This window comes from Homarus americanus, unplaced genomic scaffold (genome assembly GCF_018991925.1).
Source record: "Homarus americanus isolate GMGI-L3 unplaced genomic scaffold, GMGI_Hamer_2.0 scaffold51859, whole genome shotgun sequence".
In the NCBI taxonomy this organism is placed as follows: Eukaryota; Metazoa; Arthropoda; class Malacostraca; order Decapoda; family Nephropidae; genus Homarus; species Homarus americanus.
The window spans coordinates 19,755,574-19,782,258 of record NW_024711292.1 but is presented as its reverse complement, the minus strand read 5'-3'; the positions used below and the strand labels follow the sequence as shown (position 1 = coordinate 19,782,258).

The 26,685-nt window shown below is 39.1% G+C and overlaps 1 protein-coding gene across 1 annotated transcript in view; it reads right to left on the bottom strand.

Annotated features, from left to right (window-relative positions):
- LOC121855423 overlaps positions 1 to 26,685 on the bottom strand; it is a gene marked incomplete in the record, with an annotated part of 222,586 nt that overhangs the window by 35,354 nt on the left and 160,547 nt on the right. Inside the window, 1 exon segment of the mRNA XM_042350390.1 lies at positions 9,361 to 9,508. Within this exon segment, the coding sequence (XP_042206324.1) occupies positions 9,361 to 9,508 (148 nt within the window).

Below are 26,685 nucleotides of genomic sequence, written 5' to 3'. Positions count from 1 at the left end.
CCGGCCAGAATATAATTTACATTGCTGGAATTTTTACAATTTGATGATCATTTTGAATATAAACATCATATATTTTGCATTAGACATAAAAATTTTAGATATAATGTTTACTCTGAGTAAATATGTTATCTTTTGTGCAAAATATATGACATTTATATTCAAAATATTCCTGGTCTTACAAGGAATCCAGCAATGTCAATTATATTATCCTAACTTTAATCTGAGGTATTATTTAATACTAAATGTTAAAATCTAGTTTTTTCACCCACTCTTTCTCTTGAAGGGAGGGTTGGTGGGAGGTGGGGGGCAGGGTTGGGACGGACTGACCATCTGGCTCGTTGGAAGAGGGGGAGAGGCAAGGTGGGGTACTTTGATTGACAGATAGTGTTGTGAAGAATATTTTTTTTTTTATTAACTGAAGATATTTGTTGTAGCTCATAAAATTCATACAAATTACCCGGCCAGAATATAATTTACATTGCTGGAATTCTTACAATTTGATGATCATTTTGAATATAAACATCATAGATTTTGCATTAGACATACAAATTTTAGATGTAATGTTTACTCTGAGTAAATATGTTATCTTTTGTGAAAAATATATGACATTTATATTCAAAATATTCCTGGTCTTACAAGGAATCCAGCAATGTCAATTATATTATCCTAACTTTAGTTTGAGGTATTATTTATTACTATACCTGGTTTTCCCCCCAAAATTTCTCAGAGGGAAGAGCCAGGAGTGTAGTGTGAGAAGAGGGGGAGGGAGTCGAGTCCATTATTTGAATGGACATTAACTTGGCGACTGTATTTCTCTATTTCTCTTAAGTATTAATTGTGTGCATGTACCATCATAAAATTAAGATGTTATTTTTACTAGAACATAGGTATTGTGTCGGAAAAAGTGGAGTTTGGGGGTCAGCTGGTCTCTATTTCATTTAATCCCATATGTTATGTTATTCACTTTACGCGTTTCTCACTTTCCGCGGTACCCTGTGGGGGTTGACTGTATATATATTTGTGTAATAAATGTATGTAGTAAGTATGTACAGTAATCTTTTTCACTCAAATCCTAATGAAACACTATTGAATTAGAATACTGTAGCTGGTTGAAGCAAGCTTATAAATTAAAGAAAATACTTGCAGTGTGTTTAATATATTACAGTATGTTATAAATAAATAAATAAACAAATAAATCGGTAAATCCATTTCAAGTAAATGAAACAATTGTATTCGACACCGACATTAGTTCAAGTTAAATAACAGACTTTTAAGTGAGTCATTAGTGTTTACACTACACCAACCGGTAACATTTGATGCCATTACTTGAAGTGAATTGGCCTTATTTTAAAAAACCAAGGATGTGTAAACAGCACTGGTCAATGGGATGGTTGGTAAAGGACTACTGGGTCAGTAAGCTCCCAATGGTAAGTGTCACATTTGGGGTACCGGTCTTATACAGCGAATAGGGCTAAAAAGCTACTTTTTAAATGGAAATTTTGGGGGCCGTCTTATACACCCCGTCGCCTTGTAGGCCGAGATATACAGTAAGTCTCTTTCACAAGTCGACTTCTCCAGGTTGATGCTGTTAAGGCTGTATACATCGACAGTATTTGTTCTTTCAATATTAAGTACGCTGCACTTGCTGATGTTGAATTTCTTTTGCCATTTTTCTGAACACTCCTGCAGTTTATTTAAATCCTCCTGTAGTGCATTTGCATCCTGCCCTGAATTAATCTGTCACCCTATTTTGGTGTCATCTGCAAACTTGCTTATGTCACTGCTGATCCCAGTATCTAGATCGTTTATGCAGATTATGAACAAGAGTGGGCCCAGTACTGACCCCTGGGGAACCCCACTAGTAACCCAGCCCCACTCAGATTTAACACCATCTACGCTGAGCCTCTGTGTTCTATCGGCGAGCCATGATTTTATCCAATTTAAAACTTACCCCTTGATACCAAGAGCCTTAACTTTTCTCAGAAGCCTCTGATGCGGTACTCTGTCAAACGCTTTGCTAAAGTCTAAAGTAGATAACATCATAATTTTCGTCATTATCTACTACCTCGAAAACTTTCCTAAAAAAGTAAGCAGATTTGTTAGACAAGATTTTCCCTTTGTAAACCCATGATGAAGGTCGTAGATTAATTTGCTTTTCTCAAAGTGCGATCGGATGCTATTTGCTATAAGTATAGTCTTCATTTACGCAGTCAATTGAACCCGTGGAGGTCCGCGCAAAACGAGAAACACGTAAACGAAATAACAGAACATATGGGATTACCGTATATACCCGTGTATAGCACGAGTTCTTAAGACCAAATTTTTTGGCAAAAAGTTGGAGGTCGACCTCTATACGGGTAATAGTTTCGTTAGGTTGAAAAATATTTACCAGTAACTACCAGTAAACAATGGAAACGACGCACCAACTCACCACCCACTGTGAGTGTCGGTACAGTTGCCAGGGCAGATCTCTTGCGTCATCATAGCAAGCCAAAAGTAGCCAAATGCATGGTATGGTATGGTATGTTATGCACAGGAGTATGTAAAACATAAAGTATTCATTTTTAAAAGTTTATTTATGGATACATAAATGTTTTTTAATTAAATTTGAAACATCAATCTTTGTTAATTAAATTTGAAACAAAAGAAAAATACGATACCTTATTTATAAATATTTTCATTAAAATATTACACCACAAGTATATTTTACCTAAACTGTGCCTGAATGAATATAATCTCAGAAATAAATATGGAAATGTAATACAGTTGTACCCCGCCTAACGCGGTTTCACTTAACGCGATTTCTCATATACGCGGTGCCTCGCCAGAAGCGAACTTTCACTTAACACGGATTTTTTCCACATATACGCGGTGAGTGTCCGGCTCGAGACGCTATTTTTAGATTTGCCCCACTCGCCACCCACCTGCCCGCCTGCCTGCCTGTGCTCGCCTCTCCCTCCTCCTCCCTCCGCTTGGGCAAGCGGCGCGGTAAGGTTGCGCAGTGTGTGTCTTTGTTGCGTTATCACTGACGTCATATGACGTATCGGACTGTGATTGGCCATGCATCCCTACCCCCCTCTGCTGCTAGCTGTAATTGGCTTAAAGTATTATGACGTGCCCACCCGGGGGAGGGAGGGAGGGAGGGAGGAAAGACGACGCTTGACCTAGCCGCGGCAGTTTCATCCCTCAAGGCCACTCCGTGTAAACGCGCATCCATTGTTCCGTAAAATGGCTTCCGCCGGACCACCACCGCCACCAGAGAGAGACCTTTCCTTACCTGGACCCAGCGGCACTAAGCCAAAGAAGACACGACGTTCCTTAAGCTACAAGGTGAAGTACCAGATCATTCAAGATTTGGAGAAAGGAACACGGCAAGTTGATCTCGCGCTCCAGCATGGCGTCAACAAATCTACGATTCGCACGATCAAGAAGGATGCAGCCAAGATCAAAGAGCACATGAAAATCACAAAGTCTGCAGGTGCTTCATCGATCAGGTATTGCCAGAACAGGGTGCTGGCAAAAGTGGAAAATTTGCTGGTGAGTTATTTGGTGCGTCAGGCGCGACGCAACATGGCGGTGGACACGCGCTCAGTGCAGGAGTACGCACGTGAGCTTCCTCCTTGTGATGTCATCAAGCTGGGGTGCAGAGCCAAACCTTCAATGCTTCTGGTTGGCTGCGGTTTGAAAAGACAAGATCTGGCATCAACATTGGTGGTGAGAGCGATGCTGACGATGCAATGACTGGAATTTTCTCCGTTCTTATGAGGATATGGAGGAAGGACGGTACTACCGGCGACCAGGTGTTTTCTTTTGTGGGCCAGATCTGGTCTTTTCTGGAAAAAACTGCGATCCAAGACCTTTGTTGTAAAGAGATGCCAGCAGCAAGATTAGGGGCGGAAGATGCAGAAGGAAGCATCACCGTCCTGTTTACCGTATCATTTGCAACCAAGTTACTTCGGTGATTCACAGCCACTATGCACTTCTAAGAATATGGACATAGACAAACAATGTCCGCTATTTAACACTTTACATAAAGTGGATGTCATCTTCTCTGTCCCTCTTCTGGTTTGACAACTGTTTTGTTCGTAGTACGAAATTCATATTGATTCATCATGACCTACTTGCTACCTGGGCTGTTCTCTTATGGATCGTCACTAGCGTAAAGTGGTCTTCCTTCACTCAACACTCGTCATTAATCCAGCCCCTGGACCAGGAGTTGATCTGCAATGTAAGCTAAATGCTCTGCAAAGAAGTTCCAAGCTCCTGAGCGACTGTACCAACACCAAGGATGAGTTGAGTATGTGGTGACACCGACAGCAAAGTTAAGGGAACAGAGGTGGCGGCTCCAGAACTATAAATCCAAACAATTTTGGAAGAAGTTTAACGTCAAACAAGCTGTAGACTTCTTGGTGGGCATGGGATCTGCTGACTAAACACTTTCGAGTTAAATCGCATGGAGACATGTGTTGCATGGCATACCAGCTGAGAAAGAGGAGTGAACCTGTGACTAGTGAGGTTCAGACTGTTGCAGTGGCAAGTGAATGCATCATCTGAAAGGCTTCTCGAGACCTGCTTGAAGATATCATGGAGATGATCAGGGTCTGATGGAATGCGTCAGTGAAGAGGAGGAAGAAGGTCATAGTGTTCTAGAGAACACGGATTTAACTCATAGTGATATTAAGTGCTATATGAGGTGTCAGGAGAAAACAGTGCTTCGCAGCCAGGCGACCGCTATGAAGTCTTCCATACCCGGCTGGTGCAGGCTGGGCGTACATCCGCGATTGTATCCGCGACAACATAAACACCAACCGTCAAAAAAAGCATAACGAGTTCTTTGCTTTATTTACGTTAAATAAGCTGACGTGACAGAGGTGAGCTTGGTAGATGACTTTGAGGATTTGTCAGGAGGCCTGTAACTCTTGGGTGACAGTGATAGTGACTCCACACAATTGGCCTTCTTCCTCCTAACATAGATGACATCATCCCCATCCTTGACCATCTCTTCTGCGTGGTGACCTGGTTTTAACTCATTTTCTGTCAATAACCTTTATTTTTCTCTTCTTCCTATGTTTCTTTTATATAAAAGAGTTAAAAGATAAAATTTTTACTGCTTATAGTTATGTGTCGTCCAAAAAGTGGAGTTTTGAGATGGGGCGGTTTCTATTGGAATTAATCATATGTTCTGTTGTTCATATGGGTTTAACGTTACCTCTAGGTTTTTATTGACCACGTTAGAGTGGAGTACAGCTATGACCTTTGTTGAAATAGCATCACGTATTGGTGATGGATAAACTTCACTTTCTTTAATTAAAAGATTTTTTAATAAACTTTTGAATGGTTTTCAGTTAAAAGCTGTTTGTGTTTTAATAATATTCTATACAATGCAAACTGAGATAATACTGATACCATATTTAGATATTTTCATTAAAATCATAAGATCAATTTTCTTGTCATCTATTTTATTTGATATAAAGTCCTCTCCTTGAACAGCATCGTCATATGGATCCTTTTCATCAATCATCCATAGGATCTAATATTATCATGCATCCTCATTCCGCATCTCATTAGCCTCATAATCCCCACAAACAGTCGTCTTCTGTTTCCATCAAGAGCATTGAAATCCACATTTCTTAAGATTTACCACAATTCTGGTCTGATTGCATCCCAGGCCTCTACAATCCATTCATAATGTTGCCTAGTGATGGGGCTTGGATGTTGCCTCCCTTTGTGTATATCTTATAACCTTCTATCTCATCCAGTTGTTTCACTTCATCGCACATATTTCGTGAACATTTGAAACATCCAGTGGTTGGACAAGACTTGTTAATCCACCAGGAATCCGCAGCTACTTATCAGTGTTTTCCTTCCTAATCCTTATTAACACTGTCAACAAGATGTGAAAACATATCCCTGAAAGACTTTTCTTCTTGATCCCCTGGTCTAAAGTTCCAGACTTTTTTAAATGTATTTGTATACGCCTTCATCCCTCCATCCTTTCTCGTGCACATGGATGAAGATTGAAAATATGTCTGACTTGCAACACTGTTAGTAGGTCAGGTGGTTCGCTGTTTTCTTGGAGACCCGATAATCAAATTTATATAACAGTGTCTAACCTCAATTACTGTAATTTGTGATGTAGGCAATATCCCAGACTAAAAGTAAGAAATTGGAAGAGAATAATTAAGAAAGATAATAGTTGGGCTATTTTTGGTAGGGCTGAGGAGAAATGCAGCTATTTAGTCTTTTTTGGCGGGAGAGTCCATAAACCATTCAAATGCTGGTATTTGTTTGGTGTCTTTATATTTTTAAATGGTACTTTAATTAAAAAAAAATTTTCGTAACATTGTGTGTACTAGGCTTGTCTGTTCTGAAGGCAGAAACAGAAAATAGAATATGCAGTAGCTTTAATTTTCAAAGTATGCTATAAAAGCACCATACTGAAGGGCAGGCAAACACAAAACCTCCAGCGACCCAGAGGCTCTGCAGTATCAGCCTGAGCAATTGCACCTGTTTTTTAAGATAGTTTTTAAGTTAAAACTTATTTACATCACAAGTGAATTAGATAAAATATTGTTATCAGCCTTGGTTTTCCTTTAGAAAACACATTCGGCAATTAAGTAGCATCTTTTCTAGAAAAGCGAAAGTCATTGTTTTTGTCACGATTTTATCCACTTTCCATTATGTCGTCGTCATTTCAGCAAAAACTCTGCCATTTCCATATTCTCAAGAAATAAATAGTAGTTTTGCTGGAATGTATTTCAATGTAAATTAGGATAAACTACGTGAAAACAAAAAGACTTTACCAAACCTTCGATATTTCCAAAGATATTTTCGTTTTAATGATTTTAGGTTAAAAATACTATTATATTAATGATATTCTATTACATACTATGCTTGATACAGCCACATTCCATGGAAATGTAATATTTTTTAGAAATAGCGTCACGTATTACAGTGAAAGTGAATAAAATTGCATACGAAAACAATGACTTTAACTCTTACTAGATTTCAAACTATTACCGTATTAAACTTTTCGAATGGTTTTTCAGTTAAAAACTATTGTATTACAATAATATTCCCTCCTAATTGACTTGAATGATACTTGAAGAAATATACAATATTTTATTTAGAAACTTCTGCAGCGTTTCAGTCTAAAAGTGTAAAAGCCAATAACAAATGAATAGAAACACGAGTTTATAGGGCCGTAGTGTTTCTCTGAGTTTTGTTGTTGCTTACCCTCAAAAACTTGGGTGGAAGCCTGCTGTGAAGATATATAATTAACAATTTCTTGGTCAAAAATACGGGTGACCTATACTCGAAGGGGTTATGACAGTATATCGATAGTGAAATAGAACTGAGCGACCTACACTAAACACAAGCTTTAGCACATTGTACTAAAAATAACATCTTAATTTTATGATGGTATGCACACTAGTGTATTAAGAGAAATATCAATAATATTAGATTTTTTAACACTTATAGTAGAAGAGATGGCTGGGTACCGCAGGGGATTGAGGTTGGTTCTGAGGCAGAGGCGGGTCGTATTGGCCCTCACCTGCTTATCACTTATCACCTGTATCACTCTTCTTTATTGGTCAAAAATCGGGATCCGACCTATATACGAAGGGGGTTATGAGACAGTATATCTGATAATTGAAATAAGACTGGGCCGACCCCAGACTACACTTTTTCGACACAATACATACATTGTACTAAAAATAACATCTTAATTTTATGATGGTATGCACACAATTAATATTTAAGAGAAATATCAATAATATTAGATTTTTTAACACTTACTTAGTAGAAGAGATGGCTGGGTACGCAGGGGATTGGGGTTGGTTCTGAGGCAGAGGGCGATTATTTTTGGCCTCACCTGTATCACTTGTATCACCTGTATCACTGTCCACCACAGAGACTTGCAGGGCCTCTTTGTCAAACCTCAAAGTCCATATCCTCACTATCACTATCACAGACTTGGGCTGGCTGTGGTGGGTGGCGGGTGAAGAACTTCGGTAATGTTTTGTTGAATGAAAGCGACGCATGCTTTACTACCACGCCGCTTCCGGGTAAATGATGGAATAAACCGCGTAAAATAAAATTGTCAGCCTAGCAGGTGCTGCGTAAATGACCAAACTTCGTAAACAAAATCCGCGAAATCGAGACTGTAGAGTCTGCATTTCTGGCGGCTTTTGTTCACCGTCTGCCAGAATGAAATGCTTTAATTACGAGGCAAATTGGTCATATCTGGCGGGAAGTGGCGGCGAACAGATGCGCACAAAGTGTAAAACATTACGGTCTTCCCCGCCACAAGTCAGTGATAGTGATAGTGAATATGAACTTTGTGTTCTGTTATTTATCGTTCATTTTTCGCGGACCTCCACGGGTTTGATTGACTGAGTAAGTCGAAACTATATTGTATGCCGTTTTTCTTCAAACGACTGTCTTTGACGATGCAATATTGCTTATTTATTAATTAATACCACAACATCACACCCAAACACTCCCAAATTGTATGACAAATTTATGCGTGGTTAACCACGTGGTGGTGAATTAAAAGATCAGCTGTTGAGGAGCTTGGCAACACTGGTGCATGTTACCACTCCTTTCCACTCCAACTCTCGAATCACCCACAGCTTTCAGCTTTGTCACTCCACATTTTAAAATCTTATGTATCGTAATGTTGAAGGGATACAATGTGATAAGTGTAAGTATAAAAAATACTGTATTTTAGCTTTCATGTTTATTCAAGACATCTTCAGGTCCTGAAATCTACTAATACCCCACCAATACCCCATCCTACCTCCACCTGACATTGCGTCAGGTCAGTTACATGAGACCCACTAATCCCCCACAGCTCCAAGGGAGTGGAAAATATCAGTCCTTGCTATAACACACAGCATCATTCATGACCACATTATATAGATTTTTGGTTTAGACTCTTGGAAAACTCTCCAGCACACAGAAACATTATGAGGATGTGGGCTAATGTTTGTCTGTGCAAGATGCATAGTTTAGACACTAGGAAAGTTTTTCCAGTAACCGGAAATATTTCCGGGGATGGGGGACTTTTCCGGATTTGAGAAAGTCGCCTGGTTACCCGGAAATCTCTCATCCCCGGAAGTGCTCTGCACCAATTGTTCTGGCTAACAGGGATATCACTATATTATAAAAGGTCATTAGTAATTTTTTTCTCTTTTTTTTTTAAGAATATAATTGGGCGATGATCGTAAGTCCAGATGATCATAACTTGGGGAGTGCCTGTATCTAGGAATATAATGGATGACTAGACAGATAAATTGCTACATTCAGTACTGTAGTAGAAGCAGTAAACAGTACAGGTGTTGTTACAATACTCACCATCAACTTGTTGTATATTGTCTGCTTGGATTTGCCCATTGGATATCTTAAAATTAATCATATTAGACTTGCTCTGCCCCAAGTTGACTGACAGCATGTTGACGGAGTTTGTGTTTGACACAGGAACTGATCCGCCTTGCTTAGAACCCTGAGGAAATAATGGATTATATTTATTTAAAACCTAAGTTAAAGATCATGGCACTTTATTTACACGATGATGTCACTTACAGTGGTTAGATAGTGGGGAATTGTAGTACAAAGTCAATAAAAAGGAATATAGCAGTTAGAACGAGAGATCAATGTAATTACTAGAATTATTACAATGGATAACCCCTTTACTACTGGATACCATTTTTAATATTTCATATGGCCAAGACAATCATAAGCAGCACTATACAGCCTTTACTTTAGGAAACTAAATCAATCCTAGGGCTCTATGGAATATGTATGGTGGGCAGGACCTTATAATGTGAAAACAAGGTGCTACACTCATATACAATTTTACCCAACTCAATGAGAAATTTAAAAAAATAAATAAATGCATAGTACAGTAGGATTATGTTTCTGAGATCCCCGCAGAGGTGTGAATTTGCATACTTTCGGGTCCCCCCTCCCCCAATATACTGTATATATGTTGCAGTTAAACCTTAAATAAGTCAGAACCAGTTCAAACTACTGTAGTAAAAATCAGAAACCACATAGGCTGTATATTACAACTAGAATTACTTCGGCAAAACTAGTTACACCAAAGGAGGACAGGGAAAATCCAAAATGCAGAGATGGGGAAAGGTTTCGTCAACCACAGGACAGCAGGGGATAGGGGAGGTTAGGAAGCTTCTCCTCTGCAAATCGGAGCAGCCTAGAGCAATACACCAATTCCCCCATTAAGGTCGTTTCAGTCAATGCTGTTTTGTTATAACGTTGAAAAAAAATGAAAATGACAAATGTACGACAATTCTAAAAATTCAGTACAAAGGTGCTAAGCGCCCAGTTATGATAACAACTGGCTGTGTAAGCGGTCAGGGTGGGCGCTATATTTGTTTGTTATTGTTCGGAGGTTGGTTAAAGCTCTTCCAACATTCACTTAAAATCCAATTATAAATATATTTGAGCCCCAGAACAATGAGTGCTAAACGTGCAGTATGCACCACTACTGGTTGTAGTTACAGAAAGAAGAAGAAAAATGTTACATTTGAATTTAAATTAATCATGGTAAAGAGATTTGAAGAACAGTGAGCTGTGGACAGACCAAGAACTGTCAGTTTGCAGCCAACAACTGTAGGTAAGAACAATTTGTGGAAATGCAGAAAATATCAAATCATGTGTTAATAGTGTTACTAAATTATCTGTTACAAAGTTAAGTCATAACAGAAGTGGCATTATGGAAAATATAGAAGGAATGCCGAATATGTGGATTGAGAATCAACATCAACAAAACTTTCCGTGTTCGTTGTTTTCCATACAGGTGAAAGATCTAAGTTTATATGAAACTTTAAAACAAGAAAAAGGTGATAGAGCTGAAAGTGAAACATTTGTGGCAAGTTCCGAGAAAATTTTGACCAGAAATGTACCCAAGGAACATAACCCCTATTTATATCATTGTGTTTATGGTAAAATTGTTTTCACTTAACCTCGTCATTTTCAGGAGCCTAACAAGGACATTGAAAGGGGAATTGACGTGCAGGAATGTCCTTTTTCTGCCCATTCCTTTTCCTATTCAACACCCAGGTTGTACAATTGGTTGCCTGCATCCATAAAGCAGTTAATTTCTGTGAAGACCTTCAAGAAACAACTCAAGGCCTTTTTTGTTTTTAGAGCTCATGCTCCTGAAGCACTGATAGAGAATTAGAGTGCTTCAACTGGGTTACCCCCACCACATATACATGCCATAGAGCCTTTAAATCTAGTAAAATTTGCATACAAATGAAAAATTATGAAATAAAGTCTAAAACCAAAATTTTTTATTTACATACGATAATTAAGTATCCAGCACCTCAACAACATGATGTGCTAGCAGACAAAGTTAGCGGGCCAGATTTTATATATCAAATCACGTTATATTGCTTTATGTACAGTTTTTCAATAGGAAATATAAGTTAATGGAACTGCTGCCCCCCTCCCCCCCCTCAAAAAAGTATGCCAAAAAATTCTTTTAACCCTGTCACTGCAAAAATCAACTGTAGGCTATGCCGTAAATTGTTTTGGTTATTCATGATTATATTGACTATGTTCCAAGAGTTTGAATGCATCACCACCAGCCTTGGATTGTGCTGCCTTCTTTTGGTGAAAAGCTCATCCACATCACAAATATGCAGAGTAATTGATGTTTGAGTTGATTGTCATACAAGATTTTTTATTGTCTATCATCAAAATAAATACTGTAAAGTAAGTTTTTATTTGATTACAGTATAGTCTCGATTTACGCGGATTTCCTTTGGTCATTTACGCGGCACCTGGCCAGACCGGCAATTATTAGTTACGCGGTAGATTCCTATCATTTACGCAGGAAGCGGCGGCGAAGGGCAGGGTGCGCGCTAGGTCGCCCAGTCAACGAAACATTACAGAGTTCTTCACCCGCTACCCACCACAGCCACAGAGGGGTTTGGGAAAGAGGCCCTGCAAGCCTCTGTGGTGGATAGTGATACAAGTGATACAAGTGAGGGCCAATAATCTCCCCTCTGCCTCGGAACCAACCCCCCATCCCCGTGTGCCCAGCAATAAATTTTGTATTTATACAGTCAACCCTCACTTTACGCAGTCCCACATTCCGCGTTTCCAAGTTTACGCGGTACCCTACCAAAACCAGGATGCTCACATTCCGCGGTGCGTGTACCCTTTTACGCGGAGAGCAGCTGACGAGCCGCGCCATTTTTGGATCCAAACCTCCCGCCATGTTGTGTAAGCGGAGCAAGCAGGGTGCGCACAAGGTCGCCCAGTCATCAAAACATTACCGAGTTCTTCACCCGCCACCCACCACAGCCGGCCCAAGTCAGTGATAGTGATAATTATATTGAGGATATGGACTTATATGGACTTTAAGGGGTTTGACAAAGAGGCCTGCAAGCCTCTGTGGTGATAGTGACTAATTGATACAAGTGATACAGGTGAGGGCCAATAATCTGCCCTCTGCCTCGGAACCAACCCCCATCCCCGTGTGCCCAGCCATCTTTTCTACTAATGTAAGTGTTAAAAAACCTAATATTATTGATATTTCTCTTAATTATTAATTGTGTGTGCATACCATCATAAAGTTAAGATAAAATTTTTACTACAACATAGTTGTGTGTCGTCAAAAAGTGGAGTTTGGGGTCGGCCCGGACTCTATTTCAATTAATCCCATATGTTATGTTGTTCACTTTACGCGTTTCTCACTTTCCGCGGTACCCTGTGGGTTGAATTAACCGCATAAAGTGAGGGTTGACTGTACTTACGTGTATGTGGAATACTATATGTTGGAAAAAGTTGTGCCACTTCCTTGCAATAAAGTTTATAAAATGCTTTTTAATGGTTTACAAAATAAATTTACATGTTTGATGTGTTTACTGAAAAAAATGTGTTTTTGCCTGTTTTATTTGATAAATATTAAACAATTCAGAGATAGAATTTTTATAATAATAAACTACAAAACTGTTATTTAAGATCATGAGAAGTTTCGAAATGTTTGTATATTTGCTTAATTAATGAAAAATTATATTAATGAATTGACAACTCGACTACAAAAAAGGGCTGCCACAAGATTCTCAGATCAAATTTCTTCATTATTTAAGCAAATACACAATCATTTGGAAACGTCTCATGATCAGAAAAAACAATGAATAGTTTACTAATACAAAAATTCTACCTTTGGATTTTGTAGTATTTATCCTGACAATGATACAGCTGAAAATAGATCTACCAATCAGAATCACCTTTACATACAGCCTTCCTTTACCAAGCATTTTCAGGTAAAATTGCCAGTATGAGACCCAGGGTGGGGTCGCTGGATCTTTGGGTGACTGTAAATTGACCATGCAGTATTCATCCATGTCCTTCCCTCCTCCTGCTGTAACATAACAACTGTCACTTACTCCAGGAGTGATAGAGGATGGGCTGAGGCCTCTACACATGGTATCCGTTTACGATGGGGTTACATTTATGACCCAATGAATAATGGATGCATTGTAATTTATTTACATAAGCATACTGAGGCAGTTGTCAAACAATTTTTTTAATAAACAATACCATGAAAATAATACTTCAGTGAGTAAAAATTCCACCCGTATTACATTTTTTTTCTCCCTCCCCCCCCTTTTTTCTTTTAAAGTTCCAATACATATTAATATCTATATATGTTGTCTACTGGATGGTGAGGTGAGGTGATGTAGGGAGAAGGGGGTCTAGTGGGTGTCAATGCCTGGCACAGTATAGGACACAGGTGCACCGTGTTTAGTAAGCAATCCTCATTATGTAAATGCAGATACCCTGTACCTGTACTTTTTAATTTCTGGTGTTTGTTGAAATTGGGAAATACCAATAACACGTTGTATTATGTGGACATAAAACACTGCTTATTAACTTTTGGCAGTACCTGAGGCATGGCGATGTTTGCTGTTGTATGGTTGATACGTTATTTATAAGAGTTTGTTGTATGCTGACAGCCACTCTACCCCCCTTTCCCCGACGTCACCTCACCTAACCGCCCAGTAGTACAAAAAATAGATATTAATCTGCATTGTAACTGAAAAAAAAAATGAAATACAGGTGCAACTTTTGCTCACTAATGTATTATTTTCATGGTATTGTTTAGTAAAATAATTGTTTGACAACTGCCTGGTTATGTTTTTATTGTTCATTACACTATTACTATGACGATGCTTATGTAAATAAATTACAATGCATCCATTATTCATTGGGTCAAAAATGCAACCCCTCAGCCCATCCTCCTATCACCCCTAGAGTAAGTGACAGTTGCTTAAGTTTCAGCATGAGGGAAGGACATGGCTGAATACTGCATGGCTGCCACTGTGTGTGTGTGTGTGTGTGTGTGTGTGTGTGTGTGTGTGTGTGTGTGTGTGTGTAGCTTGGGGGGAGGGGTTGTTGTCATCACAGTGGCCAATGATCTAGTAAATTCTAGTCAGTACAGTAAATATGCATAAATGGTTCAGACGTGTAGCACAAGCTGGGAATACAACCCTAATGTACAGTAACACATTCTACTCAAACTTTGTGTTTTGTCCTGCTTTAACTCTCTCCCACCCTCTAGTCTCCCTACACTCTGAATCTCCCGTATTACCCCACCACCCACTCACACACCAGCTCCAGTCCTCCCTCAGCCTCCCTCTCTCATGAATGCTTTGGATTCAAGAGTCGATACTCCCGGAGTTCACACCACACAAGAGAGGGTACATTGACAATGCTGATTGTACCAGTTGGAAGTGGAAGAGGCTGTATCACAGTGATGTCCGCGCCCGTGTCAGGTATCATCAGGAGGTTGGAAGAGTTGGCACCGTAGGACAGATGAACATTGACGGGCTTGGGGGACCTGTCACTCGAGGCATCATCCACGCGTCGGCATCCTTTGTTGTTCTTGGGAGACGGTGGTGTGGACGTTCTGTCGGGCTGTGAAGAGACGTTTTGACCTGGAGATGGAGGCTTCTTGGTGGACTTGCAACACTTGGCGAAGTGTCCTTGCTTGTTGCAAGCGTTGCATGAGACCTTGTTGGCAGGACATCGAGTTGTGCGGGACCAATGGCCTTGAAACCCGCAGTTTCGACATTTACTATCAGATGCAGGGCACTTTCCTGGACCGTGCTGGCGCTGACAGTTTCTGCAGAATTCGGGAGAAGAAACTGGTGACTGTGACGGGGGCTGTGGAGAGGACGCCGTCTGCATCTGGCGTTGATTCCTCTTGTAGGTGGAGACGGCGTGAACTTGAGACGGCGATGAGTGTATAGCTGAGGCAGCCTCTCTTGTGGCCTCATACGACCTGCAACAGGTGATGAAGTCGGTGAGGGAAGAGGCGGCGTCGAGGGTGAGGAGTTTCTGGAGCAGGTCCTCGTCACGTACACCCATCAGCAAGATCATATTGAGCTGGATCTCAGCACAGGTTACAGGATCGCCTGTACATAGGTCCACCTCGGCTGCTAGGTCCTTAAGTCGTGCGTAGAAGTCTGAGAATAATTCCCCAGAAGCTTGTTTACAGGATAGCAGTTCCCTACGACGCAAAGCTTCATTGCGGAGGCCTCGGATATGACTCTGCAAGGCGTTTAAAACCTCTGTCACTGACCTGGGGGAGTCAGGGGGAATGGCTAGCGTGTGCTCTAGGAGGCGTTGAACATCGAGGGAAATGCACGATCTTAATTGGATGAGTTGTTTATGAGGGGGCATTCGGTTGAGGTCAGACATAACAGCAAAGTCTTCGAAACGATGTCGCCATTGACGGTATACTTGATATGTTGCATCAGATTGAAGAGGTGGGGGGCTGGGAACTGAAGACTTGCTGCGCAGGGGTGTACTCGAGACGGCAGGTAATGGAGGAGGCACGGAGAGGTCGACGAGAGTTGAGACTGGAGCAGGTGGTTGAGAAGGCACTGAGGCATATCCAAGAGGGATAGGTGACGTGTGAGGAGGCGTTGTCTGAAGGGTAGATGACGAGGCTGAAGCTGGCGAATTGGTTGTGGCAGCTGGTGAAGTCGTCCTCGTTGCCAGCAATTCCAATAGTTCCAGGAATTTGCGGTTATCAGCTTGGTGTTGTTGTTGGAGTTGTAGACGGTAAGCTGATTCCTCTGACTGTCTTGACAATTCCTCTTGACGTCGTTTTTCCTCCTCTAATTGACATCTTTGGGCTTCCTTCTCTTGGGAAACTTGTAGAAAGTGAATTAACTGACGTATATCCTGGCTCCCATCCTTTGAATTTGGCGCGCCCGGCGTGTGAGGCTTCGTCTTCCTCATAATCCTCATTTGAATTCCCCAGCAAATCGTCGTGGTCAGACATCTCGTGTTTGGTATGGTTGCGATGGGAAAGACAAGGAGAATAAGGTGAAGTGCTATTTTTTCATCAATGTACTTGCCTAAGTGCAGGAACTGGCGGGCAAGTAAAAGAGTTTTGACTGTAATATTTGTGAAGTTGAGTGGAGGAGGCTGGTGGCGGTGTAACTGGGCTCTGTATTCCTCCGCGCGCCCGGACGAGATGTCGGTGATGACTCAGTCGAGGGCGGGGGCAGTGGCTTGCGGGCCGGCGTAGACGGAGGATGTATGCCTGAAGTGCTCTCTTGAAAACTGGGCTAAAAGGGTTTCTGCTACCTGTAGGGCCCCAGAAACATAGCAAAACAGACATAAAAGGCACTGCACTGCACTTCACAAGGTCACAAAGCACTTTAAATCCAGGGGCACTGTAGAGTGCATCTTCTGGGCGGGAAACAGAGGAGGTGCGGGAAACAGACGAGGCCGGCTCTTGAGACTTGTCAACTGTCGTGTTGGAGCAACTCAAACTGCGCCATGTGGTGGGATGTAATCCGAGACAAGGTTCTTCAAACTCCAGAGCACGAGCAGTAGATATATTCCATAAGTAGTACAAGACTTGGCAGGATAACCAACAGGTACAGGAAAACAGGAGCAAGCACAAGGAACTCCTCTTCGTAACCAGGCCTGAGCCGATCTGAGAGAAGTTAGCTAGCTAGGCAGGGAGAGTTGCTAGACATTACTAGGACAATAAATGAGATCTTCTAGTTACTTGACTAGCGAGGTACAGACATAGTACATCAGGACATAGTGAGTAGACATAGGCATTAGACATAAGCATAGATATCAGACATGCTATAATAATATATAGTAATACAGACATGTGAATAAATGGTACAATGAATGGTAACAGAGTCTTGCCGTCAGGCGTGTTCACATATCTTGGTATATACATATCTATACAGGCTCGATATATGTAACTTTATTCATTTATTGAAACTCATTTACATGCACACACTGTCCTAAGGGCAAAGCTGAACTGTACATGTAATCAAAATAATGTAAAAAATGATTATGAAAATTTTTGTCTAGTGCAAACTATAGCATGGTTACATTCAAATTAATCACTATCTTATAAGAATTCCAGCAATGTAAATTATATTCTCCCTGGTCACTTCTATGAAATTTTATAATAAAAAAACAAAAACTCGATCTAAAGGAAATAAATAAACAAATAAATACTTCACTAGACCTTGGCACCTAACTGTCAAACATGTCACTGTCACCCCTCCCACCCTCCCTTCTTCCCCCCCTCCCTCCCTCCCTACCCCGCCCCACCCTCCCAGCAAAGGTTTGGTGGTTTTCAGTAGGCTTTAAGTTTTTATCTTATATAAGATCTCAGATTAAAGTTAGGAGAATATAATTTGCATTGCTGGAATCCTTGCAAGACAGCGAATATTTTGAATATAAATGTCATATATTTTGAATGAGATAACAATTTTAGTACATTTTATAACATAAAGTTTTTCACCTGTATTTTTGGGTAGATTTACATAAATTTCTTCATTTATTTTCATTCATTTACATGCACTCACCATACTAAAAGAAACGTAAAAGAAATAAATGACCTAAAGCAAACCTGTAGTGTACGGGTACTAACGGTACTAAAATTGTTATGCATTCACGGAAATGTAATATTTTTGCTGAACGTACGTATTACAGTGGAAAGTGGGATAAAATCGTGATGAAAACAATGACTTTCGCTTTCTTTCGTTCAAAAGATGTTACCGTAATCGCTTTTCGAATGGTTTTCAGTTCAAAAACTGTTGTATTACAATAATATTCTATCCTAATTGACTTGAATAAATACTACGATACCATATTTTTTAATATTTTCATTAAAATCCATCAAAATCATTTTCCTTGTCGTCGTCTGCAGCACCAAACAGCTTCTCCCAGTCCTCTCTTTGAACAGGGCTAGAGGGTACGTGTTTTTCGAATCGTTTTCAGTTAAAAAAACGATTGTACATCACACGTATATTTTACCTAAACTGCGCCTGAATGAATATATTCTCGGAAATAAATAGTAGTTTTGCTGAAACGTGATGTATTTCAATGTAAAATAAGATAAAATACATGACGAAAACAAAAGACTTTACCTAAGCTTCCGATGTTCTTGAGATGTTACTCGTTTTTTTAATAGTTTTCGGTTAAAATTCTGATATATTACAATGATATTCTATACATACTGTGCTTGATATAATACATTCACGGAAATGTAATATTTTTGCTGAAACTACGTACTTATTAAAGTGGAAAGTGGGATAAAATCGTGACGAAAACAATGACTTTCGCTTTCTTTCGTTCAAAAGATGTTACCGTAATCGCTTTTCGAATGGTTTAGTTAAAAAACTGTTGTATTACAATAATATTCCCTCCTAATTGACTTGAATAAATACTTGAATGGAAATATACAATATTTTTGTTGAAACTACCCGCGTTTCAGTGTAAAGTGTCGTAATAATAAATGGTAAACAATTTGCCTTCGGCACTCGTGTTTCAGTTTATAGGACGTAGAGCGTTTTTACTGAAGGTTTTGTTGTTCGCTTACCCTCAAAAACGTGGGTCGAACTATAAACGAGGAATATCATAAATTAACGATTTCTTGGTCAAAAAATCAGGGTCGACAGATAAACGAGGGGGGGTTTATAGATGAGTATATACGGTATGTTGTCACAGTTTGATTGCTCGTTTTAAAGTGGAGACCACGTGGTCGCTTGTTGTCGCTGTGCAGCTGTGGCGCTCACGCATGCGCACATACACACAAAAGCCCGCTAAAAAAATAAATAAATAATTAGTTTTCCAAAAGTCCGGATTCTCGGGTGGTCCGGATTTTTGGACTTTTACTGTATATATATATATATATATATATATATATATATATATATATATATATATATATATATATATATATATATATATATATATATATATATATACATACAGCTAGACCCCGACTTACGACTGCTTGGACTTATGACCGCCGCAGTTGTGACCATTTTTTTTTCTTCAAATGACACGCATTTTCTATACCGAAATGTTTCCAGTTAATGTAGTCTCCATGTATAATTAGAAAATTATGGGGGCCCCATGTGCATTCAGCTGACTACATTAAAGGTAAGTGCTCAGTCACACTGTAACCATTCCTTATTATTTATTACTTTCACTGTAATGTATTTCATTGTAGATTTTTCATTAAAAAAAAATAAATAAATAATAATAATTTTTTTTTTTTTTTATTTATGTCGGACTTACGACCATGTCGGACTTACGACCTGGATTTGCGTCCCTAACCCCGTCGTAAGTCGGGGGTTATTTAAGAGTTATTTAGGGGAATTTTAGGAGTGTTTTATACTTTTGCATTTTTGGCTTTACTTTGTATATACTTTTCTCTGAACTGGAACCAATTACCCAATATCACATTGAAATAATGGATTCGGTTAATAAAATTTTCGGTTAACGAATGACCCTCTGGAACGAATTGAGTTCGTTAACCGAGGGACCACTGTACAGGATTGTACAGTACACGTGAGCTATAAGTCTACCTTTGAAACACCTTGACCATGTTCAAACACAACTCCCCTAAACTGAACATATAGTCACTACTTTGGTGATTTATCTCAATGTTCTTTTTACCCCAAACTTTAGTATAAAGAAGATACTCTTTTGCTATTGTGATTACTTTATATAATTATAATGTGATTAACACAACAAACATAATACAGGTCGACCACAAATTTTCTGGCACTATCGGGGCTGGATCGATGCCAGACCAGTGATTTTTGCCGAACCATTGGTGTTCACGGCCCTGGGGGGAACTCCCACTCCCATAACATCCAACCCAATATTTATATACTTCGCGCTAACTCTAAAGCACTTTGGGTTGCTAAAAATTGGTAAGACATAACATAAACAATTATTAAAAGAAAATTTGATGAAAAAACCGGTAAAGGGTATATGGAGGTTTATTGTCAATATCACTACTGTAATATGATACAGGTGATTAATTTTTATCTCTTGTGCAAAATATGACGTTTATATTCAAATTATTCGCTGTCTTGCAAGGATTCCAGCAATGCATATAATATTCTCCCAACTTTAGTCTTGAGATATTATATAAGATGAAAACTGTAAGACTAAAACCCTGGCTGGGCAGATGGGGAGAGGGAGGGAGGGAGGGAGGGAGGGAGGGAGGGAGGGAGGGAGGGAGGGAGGAGGGAGGGAGAGGAGGGAGGGAGGGAGGGAGGGAGGGAGGAGGAGGGAGGAGGAGGAGGAGGGAGGGAGGGAGGGAGGGAGGGAGGAGGTGAGGTGTTTGACAGTTGGCGCCGAAGGTCTAGTGAAGTATTTTTGTTTATTTGTCCTTTATATTGAGTTATAGTTTTTTGCTTATAAAATTTCATAGAAGTGACCGGGGAGAAAATAATTTACATTGCTGGAATTCTTATAAGATAGTGCTTAATTTGATTGTAAGCGTGCCATAGTTTGCACTAGACAAAAATTTTAGTAATCATTTAGTACATTATTTTGATTACATGTACAGTTCAGCTTTGCCCTTTGCCCTTAGGACAGTGTGTGCATGTAAATGAGTTTCAATATTTAAATAACGTTACATATATCGAGCCAAAAATAATAGTTGAAAAACTTTATGTAGACAGAGCTTGGATGGCTAAATTTTAGATTGACTAATAATTTTATTGCTGTATGAAAAATGCACAAATATTAAAGAGCACAATTTTCTTGATATTTACCCCATTGGAAACGAATGTAAACATAGAAGAGATTACTGATTACACAATACCTATGTTCTAGTAAAAATAACATCTTAATTTTATGATGGTATGCACACAATTAATATTTAAGAGAAATACAGTCGCCAGGTTAATGTCCATTCAAATAATGGACTCAACTCCCCCCCCCCTCTTTCCACGCTCGCTGGCTCCTCCTTCTTTGAGAAATGTTTGGGTGAAAACACTAGATTTTAAGGTATAGTAATAAATAATACCTCAAACTAAAGTTAGGATAATATAATTTACATTGCTGGATTCCTTGCAAGACCAGGAATATTTTGAATATACACTTCATATATTTTGCACAAAAGATAACATATTTCCTCCAAGTAAACAAAATTTTTAAGTTAGATCTAAAATTTGTATGTCTAATGCAAAATCTATGATGTTTTTATTCAAAATGATCATCATATTGTAAGAATTCCAGCAATGTAAATTATATTCTGGCCGGGTAATTTGTATGAATTTTATGAGCTAAAACAAATATCTTCAGTAAATAAAAAAAAAATATACTTCACCCAAACACTATCTGTCAATCAAAATACCCCACCTCCGGCTCCCCCTAGTTCCCACACTAGCTGGGTCCCTCCCTCCCTACCCCACACCCCCACCTTTCCTCCCTACCAGAGAAATGTTTGGGTTAAAATAGTATATTTAAATTTTTAGCAATAAATAATACCTCAGACTAAAGTTAGGATAATTTAATTGACATTGCTGGATTCCTTGTATGAACAGGAATATTTTGAATATACTTTTCAAATATTTTGCACAAAAGATAACATATTTGCTCTGAGTAAACAAAATTCTTACATTAGATCAAAAATTTGTATGTCTAATGCAAAATCTATGATGTTTATATTTAAAATGATCATCAAATTGTAAGAATTCCAGCAATGTAAATTATAGTCTGGCCAGGTAATTTGTATGAATTTTATGAGCTAAATAAAAAATTATACTTCACCCGCATATATGAGTAGATGCACCGCGTAAAGTAGGAATTCCTGTTCTGGCAGGGTACCGCGTAAATGTAGATACGCGTAAAAAAAAAAAGCGTAAAGCGGGGTATAACTGTATGTGTATACAGTCAACCCTCACTTTACGCGGTCCCACATTCCGCGTTTCCACGTTTACGCGGTGCCCTGCCGGAACCCAGGATGCTCACATTCCACGGCGCGTGTACCCCTTTACGCGGAGCGCGGCTGGCGAGCCGCGCCATTTTCGGATCCAAACCTCCCACCATCCCTCCAGCCATCCGCCATGTTGTGTAAGCGGCGCGAGCAGGGTGCGCACAAGGTCGCCCAGTTATCAAAACATTGCCAGTTCTTCACCCGCCACCCACCACAGCCGGCCCAAGTCAGTGATAGTGATAGTGAGGATATGGACTTTGAGGGGTTTGACAAAGAGGCCCTGCAAGCCTCTGTGGTGGATAGTGATACAACTGATACAAGTGATACAGGTGAGGGCCAATAATCTGCCCTCTGCCTCGGAACCAACTGCCCATCCCCGTGTGCCCAGCCATGTTTTCTACTAATGTATGTGTTAAAAAACCTAATATTATTGATATTTCTCTTAATTATTAATTGTGTGTGCATACCATCATAAAGTTAAGATAATATTTTTACTACAACATAGTTGTGTGTCGTCAAAAAGTGGAGTTTGGGGGTCGGCCCGGTCTCTATTTCAATTAATCCCATATAATATTTTTACTACAACATAGTTGTGTGTCGTCAAAAAGTGGAGTTTGGGGGTCGGCCCGGTCTCTATTTCAATTAATCCCATATGCTATGTTGTTCACTTTATGCGTTTCTCACTTTCCGCGGTACCCTGTGGGTTATATTAACCGCGTAAAGTGAGGGTTGACTGCATTTATATACAGTCGGCCCTTAACATACGCAGGTTTAGCATACACGGATTTGCAAATACGCGGATTGCCCCGCCGGAGGAATATTCTGTACATTGAAGTAATTGAAGTACATTCAAATCGCGCGCCATTCAAGCCGCGCGCGGCTCCGAACACAGGACACCGCCCGCTCCCGCAACCTCACACACACACACACACACACACACGCATAGCTCTCCCTCACTCAGTCAGTCTCGCTGTAACGTCGCTTGTGTTGACATCAGCATTGTAGTTGCAAAAATATTACATTTCCGTGAATGTATTATATCAAGCACAGTATGAATAGAATATCACTAATATAACAGTATTTTAACCGAAAACTATTAAAAAAACGAGTAACATATCTTGAACATCGGAAGGCTAGGTAAAGTCTTTTGTTTTCATGTAGTTTATCCTAATTTACATTGAAATACACCACGTTTCAGCAAAAGTATTATTTATTTCTGAGAATATGGAAATGAAATATTTTTGCTGAAATGACGTACGTATTACAGTGGAATGTGACGAAAGCAATGACTTTCGCTTTCTTTCGTTCAAAAGATGTTACTGTAATCGCTTTTCGAATGGTTTTCAGTTAAAATACTTTTGTATTACAATAATATTCTATCCTAATTCACTTGTGATGCAACAGTTTTTTTAACTGAAAATCATTTGAAAAGCGATTACGGTAACATCTTTTGAACGAAAGAAAGCAAGTCATTGTTTTCGTCACGATTTTATCCCACTTTCCATGCGAGGGATGGATGACGTTTTCGCTCCATACAAAAACATCATGGAAGAAATGAATGAAAGAGACAACAACCCCCCATCACAATGTTCTTTGATCACCGAAGGAGAGATTTAACACCATCAATCACTGGCGGCAGTGAGGAAGCAGCTGAATCCACTGTCGCCCCCACTTCACCACCCGTTATGGAATTCAGTGACGATGAGCCCGAGGACCCCCGTCCTGTGGCCGAGGATAGGAACTGTACAGTAAAGTGAAATTTTTATCTCTTTTTTTTATTAGCTTTTCTTGCCATGTTTATTGTTTGTAAAAATGCACAGCACAGTACAGTTCAGTACTGTACATAGGAAGTGGAGGCGCACTTATTCACAAAACATTTGTGTTTGTTGTCGGCAGTAGTGAGGGTGAAAGGTGGAGGAGGCGGAGGGAGCGGGTTGGGAGGATTGGTGACCTTGGACGCGGGAGCAGGGACGAGATGCCAGCCAGTACATTACGGGTGTATTAATTGTTTTTATAGCTATTTTTGCATTTTAATATTAAATACTGTACATTACGTTTCAACAAAACTACCATTTATTTCTGAGAACATGGTAATGTAATATTTTTGCTGATATGATGTACGTATTACAGTGGAAAGTGGGATAAAATTGTGACGAAAGCAAATGACTTTCTCTTTCTTTCGTTCAAAAGATGTTACCGTAATCGCTTTTCGAATGGTTTTCAGTTGTGGGATTATAAGGCTAATGATAGGATAGAATATTATTGTAATACAGTACGAGTACAACAGTTTTTTAACTGAAAACCATTCGAAATGCGATTACGGTAAAATCTTTTGAATAACGAAAGAAAGCGAAAGTCATTGTTTTCGTCATGATTTTATCCCACTTTCCACTGTAATACGTACATCATTCCAGCAAAAATATTACATTTCTATATTTATTTCTGAGAATACGTATATTCATTCAGTCACAGTTAAGGTAAAATATACTTGTGATGTAATATTTTAATGAAAATACGGTAACGTAGTTTTCTTTTGTTTCAAATTTAATTAACAAAGATTGATGTTTCAAATGTAATGAACAAAAATTTATGTCCAGTATCTATAAATAAACTATAATAAATGAATACTTTATGTTTTACATCGTCCTGTGCTACCATACCAAGGATTTGGCTACTTTGGGCTTGCTATGATGACGCAAGAGATCTGCCCTGGCAACTGTACCGACACTCACAGCTGGTGGTGCGTTGGTGTATCGTTTCCATTGTTTACTGGTAGTTACTGGTAAATATTTTTCTACCTAACGAAACTATTACCCGTTTAGAGGTAGACCCTCAATTTTTTGCCAAATAATTTGGTCATAAAAACTCGAACTACACACAGGTATATACGGTAAATAAGGACATGGGGGCCAGGGTTTTTTTTTTGGGCGGGTGGCAGCACATATACAGGTAGTTCTGCTATAACGCGATAATTGTGTTCTTGTAAAATATCGTGTTATAGAAAATCGCATAATAGAAATAACAGGGCTTATGGAGAAAATAGGGTTAGGTGCAGATTACTCCAAATCGAAAAAATTTAGTAGTTAGCCTAACACAAAGGATAGCACAGTCTAAATAAATGTTACATTCATATCTAATAATGAAATCATACAGTAAATGTAACACTTTACTTGATGGGGGAGAAGGGTGATTTTGAGGTTGATAAAATCGAGCTTCTCTTCAAGTGTTATATCCTTTCTTTTACGATCATCACCGGGAATTCTATCACCAGAACGCTTCTTGTTGATATTCTTCTTTACTATATTCACAGTTAATACAGTACCACAAGATTGGAGAAATAGTAAGCAAAAATCGCGTTATAGCAAACAAGCGTTCGCGTTATACAAATATCGTTCCTGAGTCATAAATCGCGTTAGAGCAAATTCGCGTTATCAAAACACGCGTTATAGCAGAACTCACTGTACGCTGATTTTTAACATCCACGGCTATCTATGTTACGTAACTCCTGCGTATGTTAAGGGCCGATATATATATATATATATATATATATATATATATATATATATATATATATATATATATATATATATATATATATATATATATATATATATATATATATATATATATATATATATATATACATACATACATACATACATACATACATACATATATATATACATACATACATATATACATACATACATACATACATACATACATACATACATACATGCATACATACATACATACATACATATATACATATATATATATATACTGTGTGTATACAGGTGATTAATTTTTATCTCGTGGAAAATATATGACGTTTATATACAAATTATTCGCTGTCTTGCAAGGATTCCAGCAATGCAAATTAAATACTCCCAACTTTAGTCTGAGATATTATATAAGACAAAAACTGTAAGCCTAAAACCCTGGCTGGGCAGATGGAGGGAGGGAGGGAGGGAGGGAGGGAGGGAGGGAGGGAGGGGAGGTAATACTTGACAGTTGCCGCTGAGAGGTCTAGTGAAGTATTTATTTGTTTATTTATGTCCTTTAGATTGAGTTTTTGTTTTTTGCTCATACATAGTAGATTTCATAAATGAATAAGTTACATATATGAGCTGTATATAGTATATGTCTGGGCTATGTGAACCGCCTGGCGTAACTAAAGACTCTATTTACCATTCATTTTATTCACATATATTATTATATCTGTAGCATAATACAATGCCTATATTACTTACTATGTTCCGATGTACTATGTCTGCTTACCGCGCTAGTCAAGTAACTAGAAGATCTCATTTTAATGTCCTAATGTGTCTAGCAACTCTCCCTGCCTAGCTAACCTTCTTCTCTCAGATGGCTCAGGCCTAGATTCTGACGAGAGTTCCTTGTGGCACTTC